This window comes from Aulostomus chinensis, chromosome 23, assembly GCF_037954235.1.
Source record: "Aulostomus chinensis isolate RoL2024-O1b breed Wild chromosome 23, RoL_Achi_v1.0, whole genome shotgun sequence".
NCBI classification, from domain to species: domain Eukaryota; kingdom Metazoa; phylum Chordata; class Actinopteri; order Syngnathiformes; family Aulostomidae; genus Aulostomus; species Aulostomus chinensis.
In genome coordinates, this window is record NC_141342.1 from 16,589,986 (window position 1) to 16,608,619 (window position 18,634).

At 41.2% G+C, this 18,634-nt stretch overlaps 1 protein-coding gene across 1 annotated transcript; it reads right to left on the minus strand.

The window, feature by feature from the left end:
- Positions 1-1,466: 1,466 nt before the first annotated feature.
- c23h10orf90 (chromosome 23 C10orf90 homolog) lies at positions 1,467-16,664 on the minus strand. The gene is made up of 11 exons (XM_086195146.1): positions 16,541-16,664; positions 15,770-16,453; positions 14,905-14,971; positions 12,351-12,442; positions 9,661-10,921; positions 7,208-7,360; positions 6,955-7,082; positions 5,352-5,526; positions 4,118-4,175; positions 3,751-3,841; positions 1,467-1,833 (listed from the first exon to the last, which is right to left on the minus strand). The coding sequence occupies exons 2-11, from the start codon at positions 16,349-16,351 to the stop codon at positions 1,795-1,797; spliced, it is 2,646 nt and encodes an 881-aa protein (XP_086051272.1). The 5' UTR covers positions 16,352-16,453; positions 16,541-16,664; the 3' UTR covers positions 1,467-1,794.
- Positions 16,665-18,634: the final 1,970 nt, after the last annotated feature.

An 18,634-nucleotide genomic window follows, 5' to 3' on the forward strand; every position in this document is an offset into this window, starting at 1 on the left:
TCGCCACTGTCCATTAACGTGGCATTTCCAGAGAGAAGAGGTCACATTCCTCCATCTTACAACTAATAGCTGGCACTAGATGATGGCAGCCCTTGTGAGGCTTCTTTTTGCTTAGCGGTGGTATAATGAGGAAGACAGTCCTGGATGGGGGACTGTGCAAAGAAATAATGAATGATCCTTGTCTTATATCACGGCTTCACATCACATGACATCATGTTAAAGTGACTGCATGTGGATATCTGTGATTTATCTTGCACATGCAATCAAGTGAAACAAGATAACCCAGAATACATTACTGGGTTTAGAATGATGTGAAGCAGTCGCTCTGTACGTGCGTGTGAGGATGAAACCGATTTTCACTTTCAAACAAAACAGAATGTGGAATTTCAAATGGTCACCTTGGCTTGGAATAGCACAAGGACAGAAGGGACGTTGCAGTCCCAATCACAGAGGTAAGCATCTGTTTTCCTCCGGCATATCTGTGGCTATCTTTCAAACCCTTCAAGGTCATTTAACAATATTTGCCTTTGCTTTGAATTAAAAAAACAGAAGACCATCGGAATCCAGAAACATTAAATCGGTTGCAAAGAACTTCTATGTATTAAAGGGTCCATGATATGCCCCTGTAACCAAATTCATATTGGCATGGTGATAGCGGATTTCACAACATAAGCATGGATTTATGATAAAATAGCATCTAGTTACAGCTCTGGAAGCTAACTCTGTTAGTCTCTGATGACAGAAGGAAACTGTTGTGATCGGCTTGCAGGTTGAAATGTCGCGACCCTTAATAAGAATCTGAGTTCGCTTCCGGAGGCAGCCTGCAACAAAAACACTCCTGTAGGCCAGCACGCAATGGAGGGGCAGACACAATTCCTTGTGATGCGTTGAGGGGCATCAAAATCTGAACAGCATGTCAAATCACAATATTACAAAGCACGCTAGGCCACATACAACACGAGTGGGCTTTGTTACTTCACAGTTTGTGTGTTGCTAGACACATAAGAGACACACACACACACACACAAACACACACACACATATATATATATATATATATATATATATATACAGTATATATGTCATATGTCATCAGACATTTACACACACACACACACACACACACACACACACACACACACACACACACACACACACACACATTTACAGAGAAAGCAAGCCCTCATCAGCATGAATTAGTTTTCTTATTTCACAGTTTGTGTATTAGCACACCAAATATCACAATATAGAAGTACAAGTGTTGAATTAATGCGTTTTTCATGATTTGGCCCTGTTAGTCTTATTCTGTCTGCCAAAAGAAACCAAGACATCACTCCTTCCTGGGTTCATACAACACATCAATTAAATGTTCGACTGGACAGAATGTTATATTTTCCTTGTTCCTGTTTAATAAGCAAAGGAGACCTTCACTTTTGTTGGATTATGAAATAGAGCAGAGTCACAAACAGGTTAACATACTTTTTTATTGTCCAATAATTTTTGTCCAGTTGAGAGGAAGGGTCTTTGAGGAACCTTCAAAAGTGCAGTAAGTGATGTTAAATAATGTTGATGGTTTTTGAAAGCTTGCCAATGGATTTCTCTTTTAAGAAAAAACAGATGTTTTGTTCTGAATCATGTCAACAACACACAAAAAAAAGTCAAGATGGTACATAAGAGAAACAAATTAGGGATAAAAGACAGGTTGAGGAGAGAAAGACTAAGATTCTAATGATTAGGTTCTCCTTTCCGGTCAGTTACGTGACAGTTTTCATTATTTCATGTGTTTTCAATCATTCACTTGTTGCCTCTTTGAAGAATCTGATCCAACAGCTTCTGCAACAAGAAAACAAACGCTCGTATTACTAAAACACATGTCTATAGATCAGGAGCCACTAAAGTCTTTGCAGTTCAGGTACAACAGACATCACACACACGCTCCTGCAGCCTCCAAATCAAACAACAAGTAAATCCTGCTTGCTGCTGTCCAGGTTTCCAGCTCCGATTTCAGGGCCTGCTGGATTCCTGTCATGGCCCCTCTTCCTTGTGTTATCTGCCTCAGCAGCAGTGTGGGCCGAGCAGCTGTGTGCGAGCACCCACTCCGTCTGCATTTCGGCTGAATGGTGGCACTGCACTGTAGCTATCTCTGCCACTGAAGGGGGCTTTTGTTCCAGCAGGAACAGTGGCGTCACACACCCGGCACAAGGAGACTCTTCACAGTTTCACTCCAGAGTCAGAGAAGGGAGGTGGAGGGTGAGCTGGAGGGAGACTACAGCAAATCTAACTCTGTTCTTCACTATTACTGACCACACCGTTAAACAAGACAGTGACACTTGTTGAGAGTAAAGAGTGTGTTTAAGATCAGCTTTAGGGGAGTTAATGCAGTGGAAGAAATAGCAAATGTTTGGTAGTAGCACCCTCTAGTGGAGGATATTGCTCACACAAATCTCCAAATTCATGTATTTTATCAGCATTTTTCATCAGTTTTACATTAAAAAAAAAACAAAAGCTGGGTGAAAATCAAAATAATATTTAACTTGAATACAAGGAAAGTCATAATGGCAACAGATGTAACTCCTGTAACATGACAATAATCATTATTATCGTCAGACGTCCTTATCTTGAATGACAACACCTTAAGTAGAGTATCTGATTTAAAAAAAAACACCTGAAGCGGTCGATTAATTTATATTTAGAACAACATATTTATATGATAATACATGATAGAAAGAGTCACGGCAAGTTTTTTTTATGGATAAATGATCATTTCTCTGTACAAACTGGCTTAGTAAAGGTGATGAAGACCCCATTGAGTCGGCTGATGAATATGTATCCCTCCTTTCTCTTGCTGTGTACTTATTTTTCTACCCAAGTCCTCCAAATACGTCCAGGCGGATTTATGTACTTCTGAAGTCCCATTGATGCACCTGACTGTGTGTTTCTATCGCTTTTGTATGAATGTCCTTTAAGTTCGAGCGCATCCCACTCAATGCCAGTCTTTTCAATTAACCCTAATGGAGTTGGCGTATAATTTAAAGCTATTATTCTCAAACAGCTGCAGTGCAGCGAAGACAGAAAACGCTGCATTATTATGATTACAGGCTCTTTTAACGTTGGCCATTACTGCAAAACGTATCACCCTTTGCAGAGTTTAATTGAGCTTGTAGGAGAAAGGTGTGCTATTACTTGCTCAATTGCCTGTGGGTCATAAACACAATTAATGATGTGCTCAGTGTCTCAGGCAAGTGTTTGTTAACAATACGGTGAGCTTTTTTTTTGGGGGGGGGGGCATTTTATTACATTTAAGTCTGGTGCTTAGGAGTTAAGACCGACAGAGCATAAGAGTGTCCGTACCAATGTGAGATGGATTCCCTCATCAGCTTATTATCTCATCATAGATGTTTCTTTGTGTCTTTGCAGTATTTGATAGTTTTCTTCCCCCACAAATTGCCTGCCTTAAGTTTACGGATGTAATGTAGGGATTGTGCTCATTTCAGTATATTTACATCGATGTGACGCCGTTAAGTTGATTAATGTGCACTTTCTCAAATTCAGTAAAATGCTTATAAATAAAACGAATGATTCAAAATAGAATAAAATGAAAATAAATGGAAAAAATACAATAAATAGAATAAAATCGGGCCCTCGGACGATGGAAATGTAAAGATAAAAGTGCAGAGATGAAATTATGTGGTTTTGAAAAATAGTGCATGTTTTGTTCCTCTTTAGGGAAAAAAGATATTAAGGATTTACCTTTTTGAAAAGCTCTACACGCTGTCTGTTGCCCAAACAGACCTCCTTCTTCTTCTCCTCCTCTTTTTTCTTTTTCAGGTCTGCAAGCGAGCTGCAATAATGTGGAAATAATGATCCTTCTGAGTCATTTACCTCTGTCATTTGACTTAAGAGTGTAATCACATTGCCTCCTGTTCTTTCAAATGTTCCCTGGGATTCCTCACATATGATGGTGAAGCACATTTGGAAAGATACTGCAGCGGCTAATTTTGAACCAAAATGTCTTCTTTTCTTTTCTTTTCTATCTGCACATGCAGACCTGATCCACGAGATAAGAATGAATCTGCCAACAAAGACAAATCATCTGACAGAGCGCCATGGAACTTACTGCTTCGATCGGAGCTCTTTCCCTCGGACGGCCGCGTCTCTGGATTTAAAAAGGTTATCTGGAAACACACAGATACATTTTTTTTTATTGACACCAAAGATTGATTAAAAAAAACAACAACAACAGCAAATTGAAGCTTAACAATATGTATAGGGATGGCACGGTGGTGCAGTGGTCAGCACTGTCGCCTCACAGCAAGAAGGTTCTGGGTTCAAGCCCTGGCTCCAGCACAGGGTCTTTCTGTGTGGTCTGCATGTTCTCCCTGTCCCTGCTTGGGTTCTCTCTGGTTCTCCAGCTTCCTCCCACAGTCCAAAGACATCAAGAGGGGACGAGGCTGATTGATACTCTAAATTGACCGTAGGTGTGACTGTGAGTGTGAATGGTTGTCTGTCTCTATGTGTTGGCCCTGTGATGAACTGGTGACCTGTCCAGGGTGAACCCCACCTCTCCCCCAGAGGCTGCTGGGATAGGCTCCACCCCCCGTGACCCTTAACAGGATAAGAGGTAGAAAACAGATGGATGGATGGAGTTTAGGACTCAGAAGAGTGCTAGTAAATCATTGTTTTCATCCTTTCCCTTTTTTGTTTTACTGAGCTAATAAACGATTGTGCAATCTTGAAAAATCTGCTTCAATCAGACCCTCAATCTCTATTTTTTTCTTTCCCATGCACAGTTTACTTAAGAAACAACAACAACAACGAAAAAACAGATATATGATCATGTTTTTAAAAAGTGATCTGAGTCTGTCAACCCCCTGGTATATCTTCCACTTATGACCAGTAGAGGGCAGAGAGAACTACAAAATCTTTCTTGCAAAACTTGAAATCCCCATGAAATCTCCTCAGAGCATTCACAGCCTCGTGACGTTTGAAGGTCACAGGAGTGTTTCCGTTAAAGTCCATCGCTGGCAATCATTCTGAAACCTTGTTATTCAATAGAAAAGCACTTGCTTATAACAAGGAACAATATCATTTGTTTCATTACCTGCCTTGAGTAACTTTCACTTCACAGCTTGGCCCAGTGTGCTTCACATTATACTCACATCCTCTCTCGCATCATATTCCCTAGTTCTTGTTCATGTTTTCCTGCTTAAGCTTACAGCCAGAAGTCCTGATTATATACGCTGTGCATATATATGTCAGACTTTGATTAAGATATATGGACCTGCTGTGGTCGAGTTAATAAATGCATGGTCACCATGACCGCTGATAGCTATGACTGCTGGTGGAGTTACCATTCATACAGCTCCTAATCCGGCCACCGTGGCCTCTCCTCTGCCTACGAGCGGCATCCAACTGCAGCTTGGTGGAATTAGCCAGCTCCCTCCTCTCCTGCGCCCTTTGCTCCAGCTTTTGCACTCTGTCCTGGGAACGAGCGATGAAGTGTGGTCTGGATCTCTGCAGTGCTTCCTGCCAAAAACATGACAATATTCCTCCGCTTGACAAAATATTTAAACCCCACTCCTAACATCTCTGCACTGCCGAAACATAACCCTGAGGTATCCCGTTGAGAACTCCCAAGGCCAGAACCACCACTCTGCATTGCATTTGGAGGATCAGAGCTAATTAATAATGAGGAAATGAAGCAAAACTGAATTTCCGCAACACAATAAGTTTCCTAATCTTTGCTATTTCATTCAATCCTCTCCAAGTCTCTAAAACGCACTCGAAAGACACAAAATGCACACCGCAACAATGCACGCCGCCTGTGAAAAGTTCACAAGTAGCATTGTCATACAGGATTACACTAATCTCAGGAATATGAGGGTGATGTTCTATATATTTGTCAACAAATCTCTTGAGGAGACTAAAAACCAACCTCTTGTCAATCATTTCCTCCCTCAGATTTTATAAGGACATGGAAATTTAAACACGACTCACAAAAAATGTAGTTATATTTTTTGGTAGAATATTTGCTGGAGCTTGCTTTCTGTAAATCTAGGACAGACTTTCTGCATCTGCAAAGTGAAGCCAATGCAGAAGTGCCCTGAACCAGGATTTTTATTTATAGGCAGCAGGGGGAGACAAAAGCTTTAAGAAACTTGATTTATTATTACATCAGTAAATGTTATGCAAATGAGTTTATATTCTGTGCTGATTGCCAATTGTTTGACCAAATCTGGTTTCAAATTTAAGTCTGACTTCCAAATTTCTGATTTAAGTAAACTTAGATTTTCTTTCTCTCCAAGAAATAAAGCCTGACATAAATCAGAAACTTTTAAATGTGTGTTACTAGCTTTAGCTAAGCTAGGTGCTCGTCTCTTCTAATAGGGCATGTTCGAGTGACTGTAACTGCTGAAAATCACGCAAGCATGTTATTTTAGTCAGATACACACACGGAACTACTTTCTTGACCAGGCGTAGTGATTTGACACTGTACCTCAAAAGCTTCAAGTGTAAGTTGGGGCAACAAAACTAAATATTTGAGCGACTGCTGCAACTAATCATTACCGACTTTTCCTGATCCATTTGAACCAGAATACACGCAGAGGAGGAACTCCAGGCTTTGGAAGCAGCCAAAGTAGTTCCAAGTATGTACCTTAAAAACATCCAGTAACTTTAAAATTGGTTAAGGCACGATTGTAACGAGCGTTTGGAGAGAGGTGACATTTGAGAAGCTGCTAGCATTTATTACAGCCAAGCTTACTAGCAATCAGGCATCCTGTGGGTGCCTGGGGCTCAATAAAGAGAGGGGAATCTATCTGCTTGTCTGGCACTAAAAATAATAGAAATAAGTATATGCCCCCTAAATTGGCATGTATAATCTTGTCTGGAACAGCCAACCTTTTATCAATCTTTAACTAAAAAAGAAAGACAGAAAGAAAGATGTGAACTCACCTGGAGAGAGACTGTCTGACCTGACCTTTGGGGGTCAAGACTCAACGGAATAAATGCAGCTTGAGGCTGGCTGTGGCACTGGGCTCGATCCGGAGGTGGCTTCTGCGTGCATTTCCCCTCATCTGTCACTACCAAGGCAGAGAAATTAGTCATTTACGCCTGACGTGACTTGTATAGCTGCCCTGTATAGTGCCTGCCATAAAATGATTTCTTTGTCCTCAACAATCACAGTATTTGAGACATGTAATAATACCAGTATTTCCCCTCAGCGATGCAGTGGAGTCCTTCTCAGCTTTGCCGTTTGGTGTTTTCTTTGCGCTTAGCTGTCGTTGGAGCTTGATGTTGGCTATGATGGCGGCCGCGTTGAGTGCAAGCACTTCCTCTGGAGACTGATGAGACTGAGGATCTGGAACAGGTTTGGGTGTAACTGAGTACAACTGTAACCATTTTGGCAGGTGAACACCACAGGCAGACTTTAATCACATTTCATAATGTCCTGCTTCATTTGGAGGTTGACTGCATTAAATACTGAATTTAAATGATGTTGCCTGGAGCCTCAGTAATTAATTGATGACACTGTTAATGAAAGTGATTAAAGAATAATTAATCATTTCACACAGAGAAAAGCCATCATGAATGAAGATACACTCCGGCTCAGCAGAAAACTCCCTCCTCACGTTCATGTTTAACCTAAACAATCACTTGAAACTTGAGGGTTTCTGCTATTTTACATAATTAAACTTGAGAATAGGGGAAACCAGGGGCCATTGTAAACTGTTTAACTCCTCCAATCAGAAACAAGCAAGGGGAATGGCACTTACTCTGCACATGCTCAGTAGGATTCGAGTAGCAGGATTACTGCCACTGAACAGACGTTTTCAACAAAACAAAAATTATAATTCAGAGTTTGTTTGTTTTTCTGGTATCATGATGTTTTGTTTTTTCTTCTGTATGGAGCTTAAATGACTGCAAACTTTAACAGATAGCAGTTTTATCTCCTCTTAAAAATGAACATGCTAATATAGATGTTGTTGGCTAGTATGTGTGCTAGCTAGCATTTATCATGGATTCAAGATTGGGGGCTGTGTTTGGGGGTCAAAAATAAAAAAGGAAAGAATTGTATTGTATTTATTTATTCATTTTTAAACTATGCTAAGATTCATAACCAGGGAGATAAATAGCCTCCCGCTAACAGGGTTATTGTAACACACAAATGACTTGCATTAAATTTGTTATTACATACTGCTAGTTATTGAAAAGTTATCATGTAAAAGAAATAAATACACACACACACACACACACATATATATACATACATCAAAAGGCAACTTTGGTATGTCATTTAGTCAGTGAGAAAGTGTAAATCAAGCTAAAAATTGCGCTAACCTACAACCAGGGCTCAGTGTTGTCTCAGAAATTTTCTTATTTTTTAACTTTCTTATTTTCTTTTACCATTACCTTGGTATTGGTTCCCAAACAATACAATTTTCAATGTTATTTAAAATACACATTCACGCAATGAAAATTACATTACATCATGATTTGTTTTTTCTTGACACAAATCTCAATTTAATTTTCAGCTCCTTGGTATATCCACATACAAATATAAAAACTGTTTCATATAATAAAAGTTTAAACCAATTTACCCAAATGTGATTCAATTTACGTAGTTTTCAAAGTCTCAGTTTTATGTTTTCGGCTCCTCTGCATTTTCCACTCAAAGCCCATTTTACAACATCTGTCCATCCATTTTCTACGCCGCTTATCCGTTAAGGGCCACGGGTTGGGGTGGGGGGGGTAACTCGGACATTTACTATGTAGGTCCTGAAACTTGGTACTGATGGATGCAGCGTCTTGCAATAGTACTGAAGCAATTCAGTCGATACCTTTAACTATCGAAGTCATGCTATTCACTGGAGACTTGAGCCATACCTGCTCTATTAAAGTAAGGCCTTTAGATGTGACTGCCTTTAGAACCGAGATAGAAGCAAAATCATTCAACAGAATGAAAAACAGAACCTTTGAAAAGACTCGGGCTGGCTGTGTCCTTCCAGTCTATATGCTAAACCGAGGCTTCTTCAGTTACAAAATAAAGATAATCACTGCAAGCTTAAATCCAACTCGAAGTTCTAAACTTTTAAGAGCAAGATTTCAGGCTCCAGAATTTACCCTCCAAAAACTCCCCGAAATGTGACTGCATGTATTGTCCCAACAACATATTGTGAAAGACAAAACAGCTGCAATGCAGTATCCGGATGCCAAAATTGATTCTAACACATCCTAATACTTAATTTTCACCCATTTTTAGCAGAGTGTGATTCCCCCTTCTCCTCCTCCCCTGTGCTCCCAGTGAAAAGGATGCCTGGAATAGATTAAACATACAAAGGGATGCATGGGGGGGGGTGAAAGAAGGTGAAAATGAGGATATAGTTGCTCGTGAGGTATCTCGGTGATGCCATTTGTCACTGGCACAGATATCGGGTGTGTCAATTCCACTCACGGCTGATAAAGCATCACCTCAATGCCACTCTAATTACGCTTATCAATGAGAGAGAAAGGATGAAGCACAATATCAAACCTGAGCTCCGCAAGGATCAAGATTGTATATTTAGACATTGCAAGCCATTTTAAAAAAACTAAAATTGGAGGTGAGAGACACAAAGGGAGCTTGTGTTCTGACAAGAGGAGTGGGACAGACAGACGTACCTTTGATGAGCGTTAGACAAGGAGGTGATCTCTTCGCTGTGTCCTCTGGCTCGGGCGACACTCCTTTCGCGCGTCTGTTCGGCTTAACAGTGTCTGCCACTTGCTGACCTGCTTCTTTCACTGCCGTCCCAGGCCTGATGAGACTACCCAACGAGTTCATGGGGTTGATAGTGGTCTCCTGTGGAAGCCCACAGCTCCATTTCCTGACAGTTGGTGGTGTCACATTCTCCTTGCTTGGCTCGCTGTGTGCAAACACATTGCCATAACAGCTCAACGGTCGGTTCGGCCTGTTCGATCTTTGTCCAAAAGCCTTCGGTGAAAGCTCCGAGGGAGCTGCTGCAGCTATAGCAGGGGGGTTGTTGACAAAAAGCCTGAGTGTGGATGTGTGTAGTGTGCCACTGTTTTTTACTGGATCTGAAGTGGATGCGTTTGGCGCTGAGACAGAACTTGGCCTTTCTGTTGAATTCAAGCGGGGATATGAAGGCACTGTGTTGTGTTCTGAATGGTTTCCATGACTCCACATGCTGTTTTCCTTGTACGCTCCCTCTGTATAGCTGTGTCTGTACTCTGGGTGTCTTGTCCCAGATCTTACCTTGGATGGACTATAGCTCTCCCTCTGCTCCGTCACTTTGATAATAGTCGCCTTTCTTCTGTGGACAACTGTGTCTAAAGCATGGCTGCTCTGCGGTGTCTCTGCTCTGTTTATACTCTGGCCAGAACTGGGCATCATCCTTTGCTCTGTCACTTTTACTATGGTGGCTTTCCTCTGCACTGTGACCCCCCTGGAGTTTTGATCCATGGTCTCATGAGTGTGGGATTCCCTGAATTTTGTAGAATGGCTACAGGGAGGCCCTTCTGAACTGGGCAGACTGGAAGATCTGTTCACTTTCCTGGAAGAAATAGTGATGGAGGAGAAACCGACTTTGTTCTGAGGGACGAGTGTAGTCACAGCCGAGCTTGTGTGTGACGACGCTAAGCCACTACTTGTCCTATGCAGAGGAGATTTGAATGACTCGGTACTCCCGTGGAGCAGAGATCTGCAGGGTTCGGCAGAGGTTGTTCGATGCAGAGGAGTATGGGGTTGTGCGCTGGGTGTTTTCATGGGCAGGGACTTCCTGTAAGGTTCTGAGCAGATCCCTGTGGGGTGTTCACTGGACTGAGGGTGAGCTGACAGCCTGTTGGTGTTCCAGGTTCTCCTCAGAGCTTGCCAACATACAGGCTTGTCTGCTTCGTAAGCAGGAGAGCCTTGTTTTTCTTGCACCTATATAAAGGAGATTCAAGAGGGGATGACGTTAATTGACAGCATGACACCTTTCTAATTTCAACAGCGGGTCAGCTGCCTCGTTTTTCTTCAGGGGCTTGCTGTTTGTTCTTCAGTCAGATGACTCTCCCCATGCTCCACACAGTGAATGCCCCAGTAGCAATGGATGCAGCAGCAGACAAATCCTTCACACTGTGAGATTTATCCCTCACAGAATAACAATGAAACTCTATCCCCAGTAGAAACTGAGAGGGTGAAGAGGAAAAAGAAAATGCAGGATTCTCGTCTTTAAAGGATTCTGATGGTGTTTGGAGAATGTCCTTGTTGGAAAAGCTGCAGAGTTTGTGATGTGACAGACAACTGCCCTGATACTTCAGTTGTCACTGTTGCTTCAAGCATGCAATTAAATAGTTTGAATCTTGTTAAAGTCATATTTTACATCAACAGCCTCATATTCTATTATATGAAACCTTTTATGGAATGGCTTGTTAAATGATACAGTGGCTTGTTTGATTTTAATTAACAAAACTGATTTAAATTTCACTTCACATACATGGTCATGTGTCCGTGGTGGAGGTCATGTGTACAGAAGGACAAAGACTTTTTCTGTGGGTTGAGTACAAACATCCCCTCTAGGTATGTTTGAAGTTCAAATAAAAAGTCTAAATTTCCACTTAAATAACACCCCACTCTTGAATAATCCACCGCCTATGAGTGTGCAGGTATGGTTCATTTCAAAAGCTTAAATTAGGCTTCAGATTTCCACGTCACACGCTCCAGCTGCGTGTTGTAGCAGGTTTAGATAACATGCTATAGTTCCACATCCTGCTCATCTTTTGAGCAGATAAAATAACGTATGATCAGACAACTCTATTTCCATCATCACTCTGACTGAGCGATCTCAACTGCGGTGGAGGGAGGGGGGCAGCGGTTTGATTTACCTGAACCAAAAACTTGAGACCAATCCACCTGAATCTAACTTCCCTTTAAAGTTTGACTCTGATGAGTAGTTTCTGTTTTTGCGGGTTTTAAAATGGATCAGATTGATGTAAACAACAACAACAACAACAACAACAACAATTATGTCAGACACCGGCCATCATGGCGCTGCTTGGCTAATCTTAAGTCCCCTGAACATAACGAGCACAACTCATTCTGCAAAATGAGGCTCAGACATCCATGAGAATTCACAATAAGCAAATAGATTTTGAGTGGGGGGGGGGGGGTGGCTTTTCTTCTCACTGCTGACTAACTAGATCCCTTGTTTGTTCATTATTGTGACCCACGAGCATCTTAAGCATGCTCTCAGTATCCAGATCCCCTCCCCTCGGTGAGCATAAACCTGATGATATTTCAATCTATTGATGTTATATTGTCATCTTCATTTTATTATTCCACATAGAAATCAACAAGAAATGTTCATAGTTACCTGCTTAATAATGGGAGAGCCTTGATCCGGTGTGTGCCACGTCCTCGCACCTGCAGCGCTCGGACCGGTGTGACTTCTCTCCACCTCTCCATCTGTGTATCAAGGCAAAACAAATGATCCGCATACCCCACACCCTCTCTTTTCCACATGTACACACACACACACACGTCTGGACTCTGTGGCAATATTGTCACTGTCAATAATTGATGGTGGCATAGTAAAGTGAATCTACCCCCCACCCCCACCCCCCACCCGCAGAGGCACTTCTCTTCCTCAGGAGTCTTGTCTGCCTCTCAGCCCTGACTGCTTCTGACTCAGACTCTATTGCAACTACGGCTACCTGCCTGGCTGTATTTTCACCTGCTTCTGTTACCATAGCGACGGCCTCTCATTTTGGGATAACCCCTGAATGCTGTAGAAATAATTCATAGTGTTTTCCATTTTAACGGAGAAAATGGACAAAACTGCTTCACGTTGCAAATGTGATTACGGCAGGAGGGAGAAAGTGTCCTCAGAGGGGATTCTAGTCCTCAAAAGATTGTGCTCCATTCCCAGACTCACTAAATGTCTCGTTGCTTTTTCGATAAATTGCCCCAGACTGGCCTGTGCCCCCACTTCTGAAAGACTTACATCTCCTCTGGCAGTGCTTCTGCACTCAAGCCTGCACTCAAATTTTCTGTGAAACAACAGTTGAGCCTAATATCTCAGAGGAAGATAAAGAAACAAGTCCATACCCTCTGAAGTCTCCACCCTCCCAATCTCTTCCTCCTCCTCATGACCTCATGAGTTTTATCTAAATACTTAGCGTGAGCAGGGACAAAATTAGCCTGCATGTCCAAACAAGGAGGCCCTCAGAGCACAATATCCATTTTTTTTTAGCATGATTTGCTCATTAATATAAGGCCGTTTAAATTTTTGTAAATGAGATTTTTATGGTAAGAAAGGGCAAAGTGTGTCTGCAGCAAGTCTCATTAAAAGTTCTGCTAAAAAAAAGAAAAAAGAAAATGAGAAAATAGAAAAATAGGGGTTATAACTTGATAGAGTAAAAGCTGGAGTTAATTATTTTTACAAAATGATTGTAGTTGGACTTTCTAATTTATTTGGTTGCTGATGCAGAATGTATTGTGTTGGGAAATGCAGCTATTTTAACTGACTGCTTGTTAGCTTAGCACAGTGAATGGTAATGGGTGGTAAATGCTAGCAGTTAGCCCCATCTTACAGTCCAAATGAGTAGGGCTGGGCAATTATTAAATCATATACTAAATTTATACTTACCTAAAAAATGGATTTTGTTTTTTTTAAGTCACAAATAAACATCTTGCGCACACAAAGGTCAACATTAGCTTCGAGCTAAATCTTCATGGCTGGCTCTTTGTGCATTCTGGAGTCACACACACACACACACACACACACACACACACACACACACACACAAAGCGATGACGCAGTGAAAAAAAACATCTTTGTTGGCTCATGATACCCTTTTCTGAGCTTTTGAAAAGAAAAATACTTTTTGGGGGATGTGTCCCTTTAATCACAAATTAGCACTATCAAGATTAACCATAGAGAAGAGAATGATTTTGGCCAAAACTGACCACTTCTGAACCTCTTGTGGACTATTGAATGTTATTGTAATTGCTTTGCCTTTGATAGTTCAGTACGTACAGTGCAAACCTTGTTGGAGAGCTATGAGAACAGTGTAATATACTGTTGAAAATTAATCATAGACGAGATAATAGTCTGAAATAGTTGTGATTGCATTGCCCAGCCCTACAAATGATCTCAATACGGATTATGGTTCTTTAAACACCTGGACTTCCTATCAGAGGTTCTTGCAGTTGTGAATGGATTACTTTGATTTCTGCAAGCAGCCTGAGTCTTACTGGGATTATCTATGTATAAACAAGGACAAGGTTGAGGGATCAAACCTCCTGATAAACCCCAGAGTGTTGGACTGTCATGTTCAAAGATTATCATGCCCCCCCTCACCCCCCCCCCCCAATCAGTCTGCATCTCTTCTTATCTGTCTGCCTTTTACCTTTCTCTTTTCCCTCCCCTCTATCTCATTCTGTCAGATTTTCAAAGCTAATAGAGCCAATTCTTTTCACCTACAATCCTACAGGCACAGCAGTAACCACCAGCTTTTTCTTTTTTTTGGGGGGGGGGGGTGTTGTGTACGTGTGTGTGTGTGTGTGTGTGTGTGTGTGTTTGTGTGTTTGTGTGTGGGAGGGGGTGATCATCCAATCAGTCAGTTTAGAGCATTTGAAGGAAGACAAGGACAACAATGCTGCAAGGACCTGATTAGAAGCAGGTAAAGCGTGTGGTAAGTCAGCCTTGAAATAAGCTCTTGTTCTGCCTCTGGCTAACCAGCTCCTGCAGTTACCCTGTGGCCATGTTTGTTCTTGCACTGATCACACATCAATTGAAGAAAGACTGTTTCTGCTGTCTTAGACAGTTACTTAATGCTTTTAAATTTGCTTACTCTTAGATTCATCGCTCACTTTATGATCTGCAATTTTTTATTTATTTATTGATTTTTTTTTTTTTTACAAACCGTGGAGCCTATTGAGTGTCGCCGGTCCCTTTTGAAAGGTTGGAGTGATGGGTTGTTTCAGTTTCACCTGAAAGAAAAATTAAATGCGGTTTTAGAATGAAAAAGGAAACGTTTATCCATTTAAACCAGCATTAAAATCTTCTATGTTTAAATTATGTCTTTAACAAGTATTTAAGGATGGGGGGAAAATCAATCTAGTCTGTTTCAATGGAATCAAGTTGCACAGCAATCGATTTTGAAGTCTTATTATCACTTCACTGGATAACACTCCCAATGAATTTGTTATACATTGACTTGCTTCCTCTCGAGGCGTAAAGCTCAATCTCGGCAGCCGCGGTTCCAAATGAGTCGTAAACCTTTTGAAGAATGTGAGGAGTTCCTGCAGAGTAAGCTATTTTCAAAGGATGCTGGAACTTTGCCTTCTCCCTGGGTTACTGAGACTTGACTACAAATGGTTCTCTGTGGCGCTGCGTGTTTTAGTCAGCCAGGCTCGGCACCACGCACCATCACCTCCATTACACAGCATTTTATGTTCAGACTTGCAGTCTTCACTCTGTCTTTGTAGCATGTAAGAATTACACAGCCCGGAGAGGATTTTAGAGTCAAAAAAAAAAAAAAATCCAAGCGAAAGGCAAGTTTCCAAAAAAATAAATAAAATGAAAATGAAGCATCACCAAACACCACCAAAGAGCAAGCTTGTTGTACAAGGTTTTCAGGGAAAAGAATTCTCTGTGCTCCAAAATAAATTCCCCATAAGAGTAAAGAGAAACAACCAAACAAATCAGAGAGATTTAACTGGATTTCATGACAAATATCAGATGTAGCACCAAAGAATGTGTTGCCCCCCTGGTGTTTTGTGTCTTACCTGGCTTGCAGAGTGATCCTGAAATGTTTGGTTAGGGTTTGAAGGCTGATTGACCATCATCACTCTTCTCTGAACTGGCAGCCAACCAATTTTCACTGGAGCAAGACAACTGATTTGTGCCTGTTCCTTCCTCGGGGCCTGCATGATATGAGCTCTCTCCCAGCTCTCTCTGCGCTCCGGAGGTGAATATAACCCAGTTTGAATGGACTCCTGACTGCCTAGTGAACTTTCACACTGACTTGGACTCCCACATGTAGATGAGTATCCACTGAAGGTGGGAGTCCCCCTCCAAGCACGTCCACTTGGTTCTTTGTCAGAAACTGACATCCGATCACTGAACACTGGAACCTGATCCCGAGCTGGAGCTCTGAGTAGGTCACTCTCCATCCCGTGCAGGTGTTCCAACCACCTGTCCAGCTGGCGTCCCTCGATGGCACTCTGAGGCCGGGGTGTGCGCGCGGGGCGAGACACATGGGACGCGCTCTCCCCTTCTAGTTTTAAGTTCTCCCAGTATGACTCGTCCCCTGATCTCCTCCAGCTCGGAGGCCTACGTAGGTGAGCAGCTGGCCTTCGGAGAGACATCACTCTGCAGCTCAGGTAACCACACACAGCTCTCCAGTTTCACACCACAATAGATGATCTTTAAAGTCGACTTATTAATGACAATATTGTTCAGCCGAATATCTGCAAGGAGGAGAGAGGTTAATAAGAATACTCATAATCTAGGGAAGAATACAAGATAAAAGACACTCTCTTATACTCATTACTCACCAAAAAATAAATCTTCTGAAACAAAATCATCGCTGACTTTCCACAGACATCCGTTGGAAGGAAAAATTCAGTCTTGAAATAAACTAAGTGCTAGCGGGTACTGTCTCCAGTCAGGCATGTAGCAATGTGAGGGATGCTTTAGCAAAACAAAGGCGTTACTGAGCACAAGGGCTGATCATCCAATGCAGCAGAGAGAGTGATGGGAAGATAAAGGGGGGGGGGGGTTGCTGAGATGGGATGGAGGGAGGAAGATGAATAAAACACACACTTGTTGATGCTGACAAGATATAAACTGAATCATCTTACACATTTTTAATGATAAAACTGTGTACATGTGTTGTTTAGGGGCTATGCAAATCAAGATTACACGATTTAGTCATCCAAACAAGTAACGTCATCGCTAATAAACAAATTATCCATGTTAATGCCGTGACGTCTGAAATCCCCCCCGTGGCTGAATTCCCCCTCTTGTTGCTGGTCCCTGAGATCCCGTGGTTGGTGGCTGATGATGAGGCCTGAATATCCTCAAGCTTCTTTTCCAGCCATGTGACTTCTGCAAGACTTTCTAAAAAAACAAAAACAAAAAAAAAACATAGGGTGGTGTCCTCTTAGAGGAAGCGAGTAAAATCCACATGATGTCCCAGAATGCATGATTGATATTATCAAGAAGACTTGGCTTCTATCTGAATGTTTTAAGTCATTTAAACAGCAAAAATACTTTCAAACAAAAACTGGGAGGGGATTTAATACTTAATTCATGTATTTCTCGTTGGATTAACCATCCCTGAAACATTTTATAATATAAAGATTCCCAACATTTTTTTAAAAATTTAAACAGGTAAGAAAGAGATGCTGAGGTGTTGCGGAATGAACATGAAATGACGTAAAAGCAATCTGCAGCATTTGCCTGTGCTGTTTTGGATATTAACTTCACAATTAGTTCAAACTAGTTAGGTCTTCTGAGAGTGATATGTTTGTGTTTGTGATATTTTGAATCAGTAGCACCCTCTGCTGGCCTTCTTTAAATACAACAATTGTCAGTAAGAGCAAAGGCCAGGAGGTCACTGTAACATTTATAAAAGATTAATATTGTCCCATAAATAGGACACACAACACAACAGCGCAATATAGAAGAAAGAAAAAGGAACAGCTGAAGCATTTAAAACATATAAAAGTGCAATATACATAAAGTAAGGTAGATAAAAATATTCACCAGGTGGAGCCTTTAAGTGCAGCTTTGAAGGAGTCTGAGGCAGGAATGAGGGAACGTTTGGTGCTGACCTCATCACTTCTGTGTTTTGAAGCAGGCAGGATGTGCTCATACCACAAAAGACATCACATATTCATTCAAAAATAAGTTACTTCACTGATGTCTCATTTATATTGTGCACGGTTGAATACATCGAGACAGCATTTGTGCAAATTTATTTCATTTTAAGACACATATTTCCTATAAAATATTTCAAAAATTATAACAAATTCAACAAAGACCTCTTTGGGTCAAAACTCAACAAGGTAATGCAGTTTTTATGTTCCTCACCTGTGGCACAAACTACATGAGCACTCAGGCCAAAAACACATTGTTTACTACCTTCCAATAAACTAAACTTCTGTTTACACTTTAAGCAGTTTAGTGTTGCTTCATGTTCTTACTGACTCTTTTAATGTCTTTGTTTCATGTTGCCATTGCCTCATACCTCTAGGCATCACATAGTGCTGTGTATAAGTAGACTTCCATGCTTAATTCCTATTAAACTGAATTCCTATTATTTGTTTTGTGTGTGTCTTTTTTGCAAGTGTGGATCAAGCTTGGTATATGACAAAATAAAGCATATACACACACACACACACACACACACACACACACACACACACACACACACACAAATGATCCAGGTGTATTTTAATTGAAAATTCTTTCAAGATTCACATGTGTTCCATGAATTTTCAATGACTTTGGAGAAAATATTCTTAACCACACACATCAGATCTGTTCAATAAACAGGTACAGCCTTACCTGCGGCTATGAGTATTGAGTTAGTGACAAGACAGTTCGATACAACACATAGCAAATCAATATTGACCAAAACATGC

Excerpts from the sequence above, each read along its gene's own strand:
- c23h10orf90 (XM_086195146.1), bottom strand. The coding sequence starts at position 16,351 with ATGTCTCTCCGAAGGCCAGCTGCTCACCTACGTAGGCCTCCGAGCTGG. Across the intron at positions 10,922-12,350 it reads GCTCTCCCATTATTAAGCAG|GTGCAAGAAAAACAAGGCTC; the intron begins GTAACTATGAAC and ends TCCTTTATATAG. Across the intron at positions 7,361-9,660 it reads TTGTCTAACGCTCATCAAAG|ATCCTCAGTCTCATCAGTCT; the intron begins GTACGTCTGTCT and ends AACCTGTTCCAG.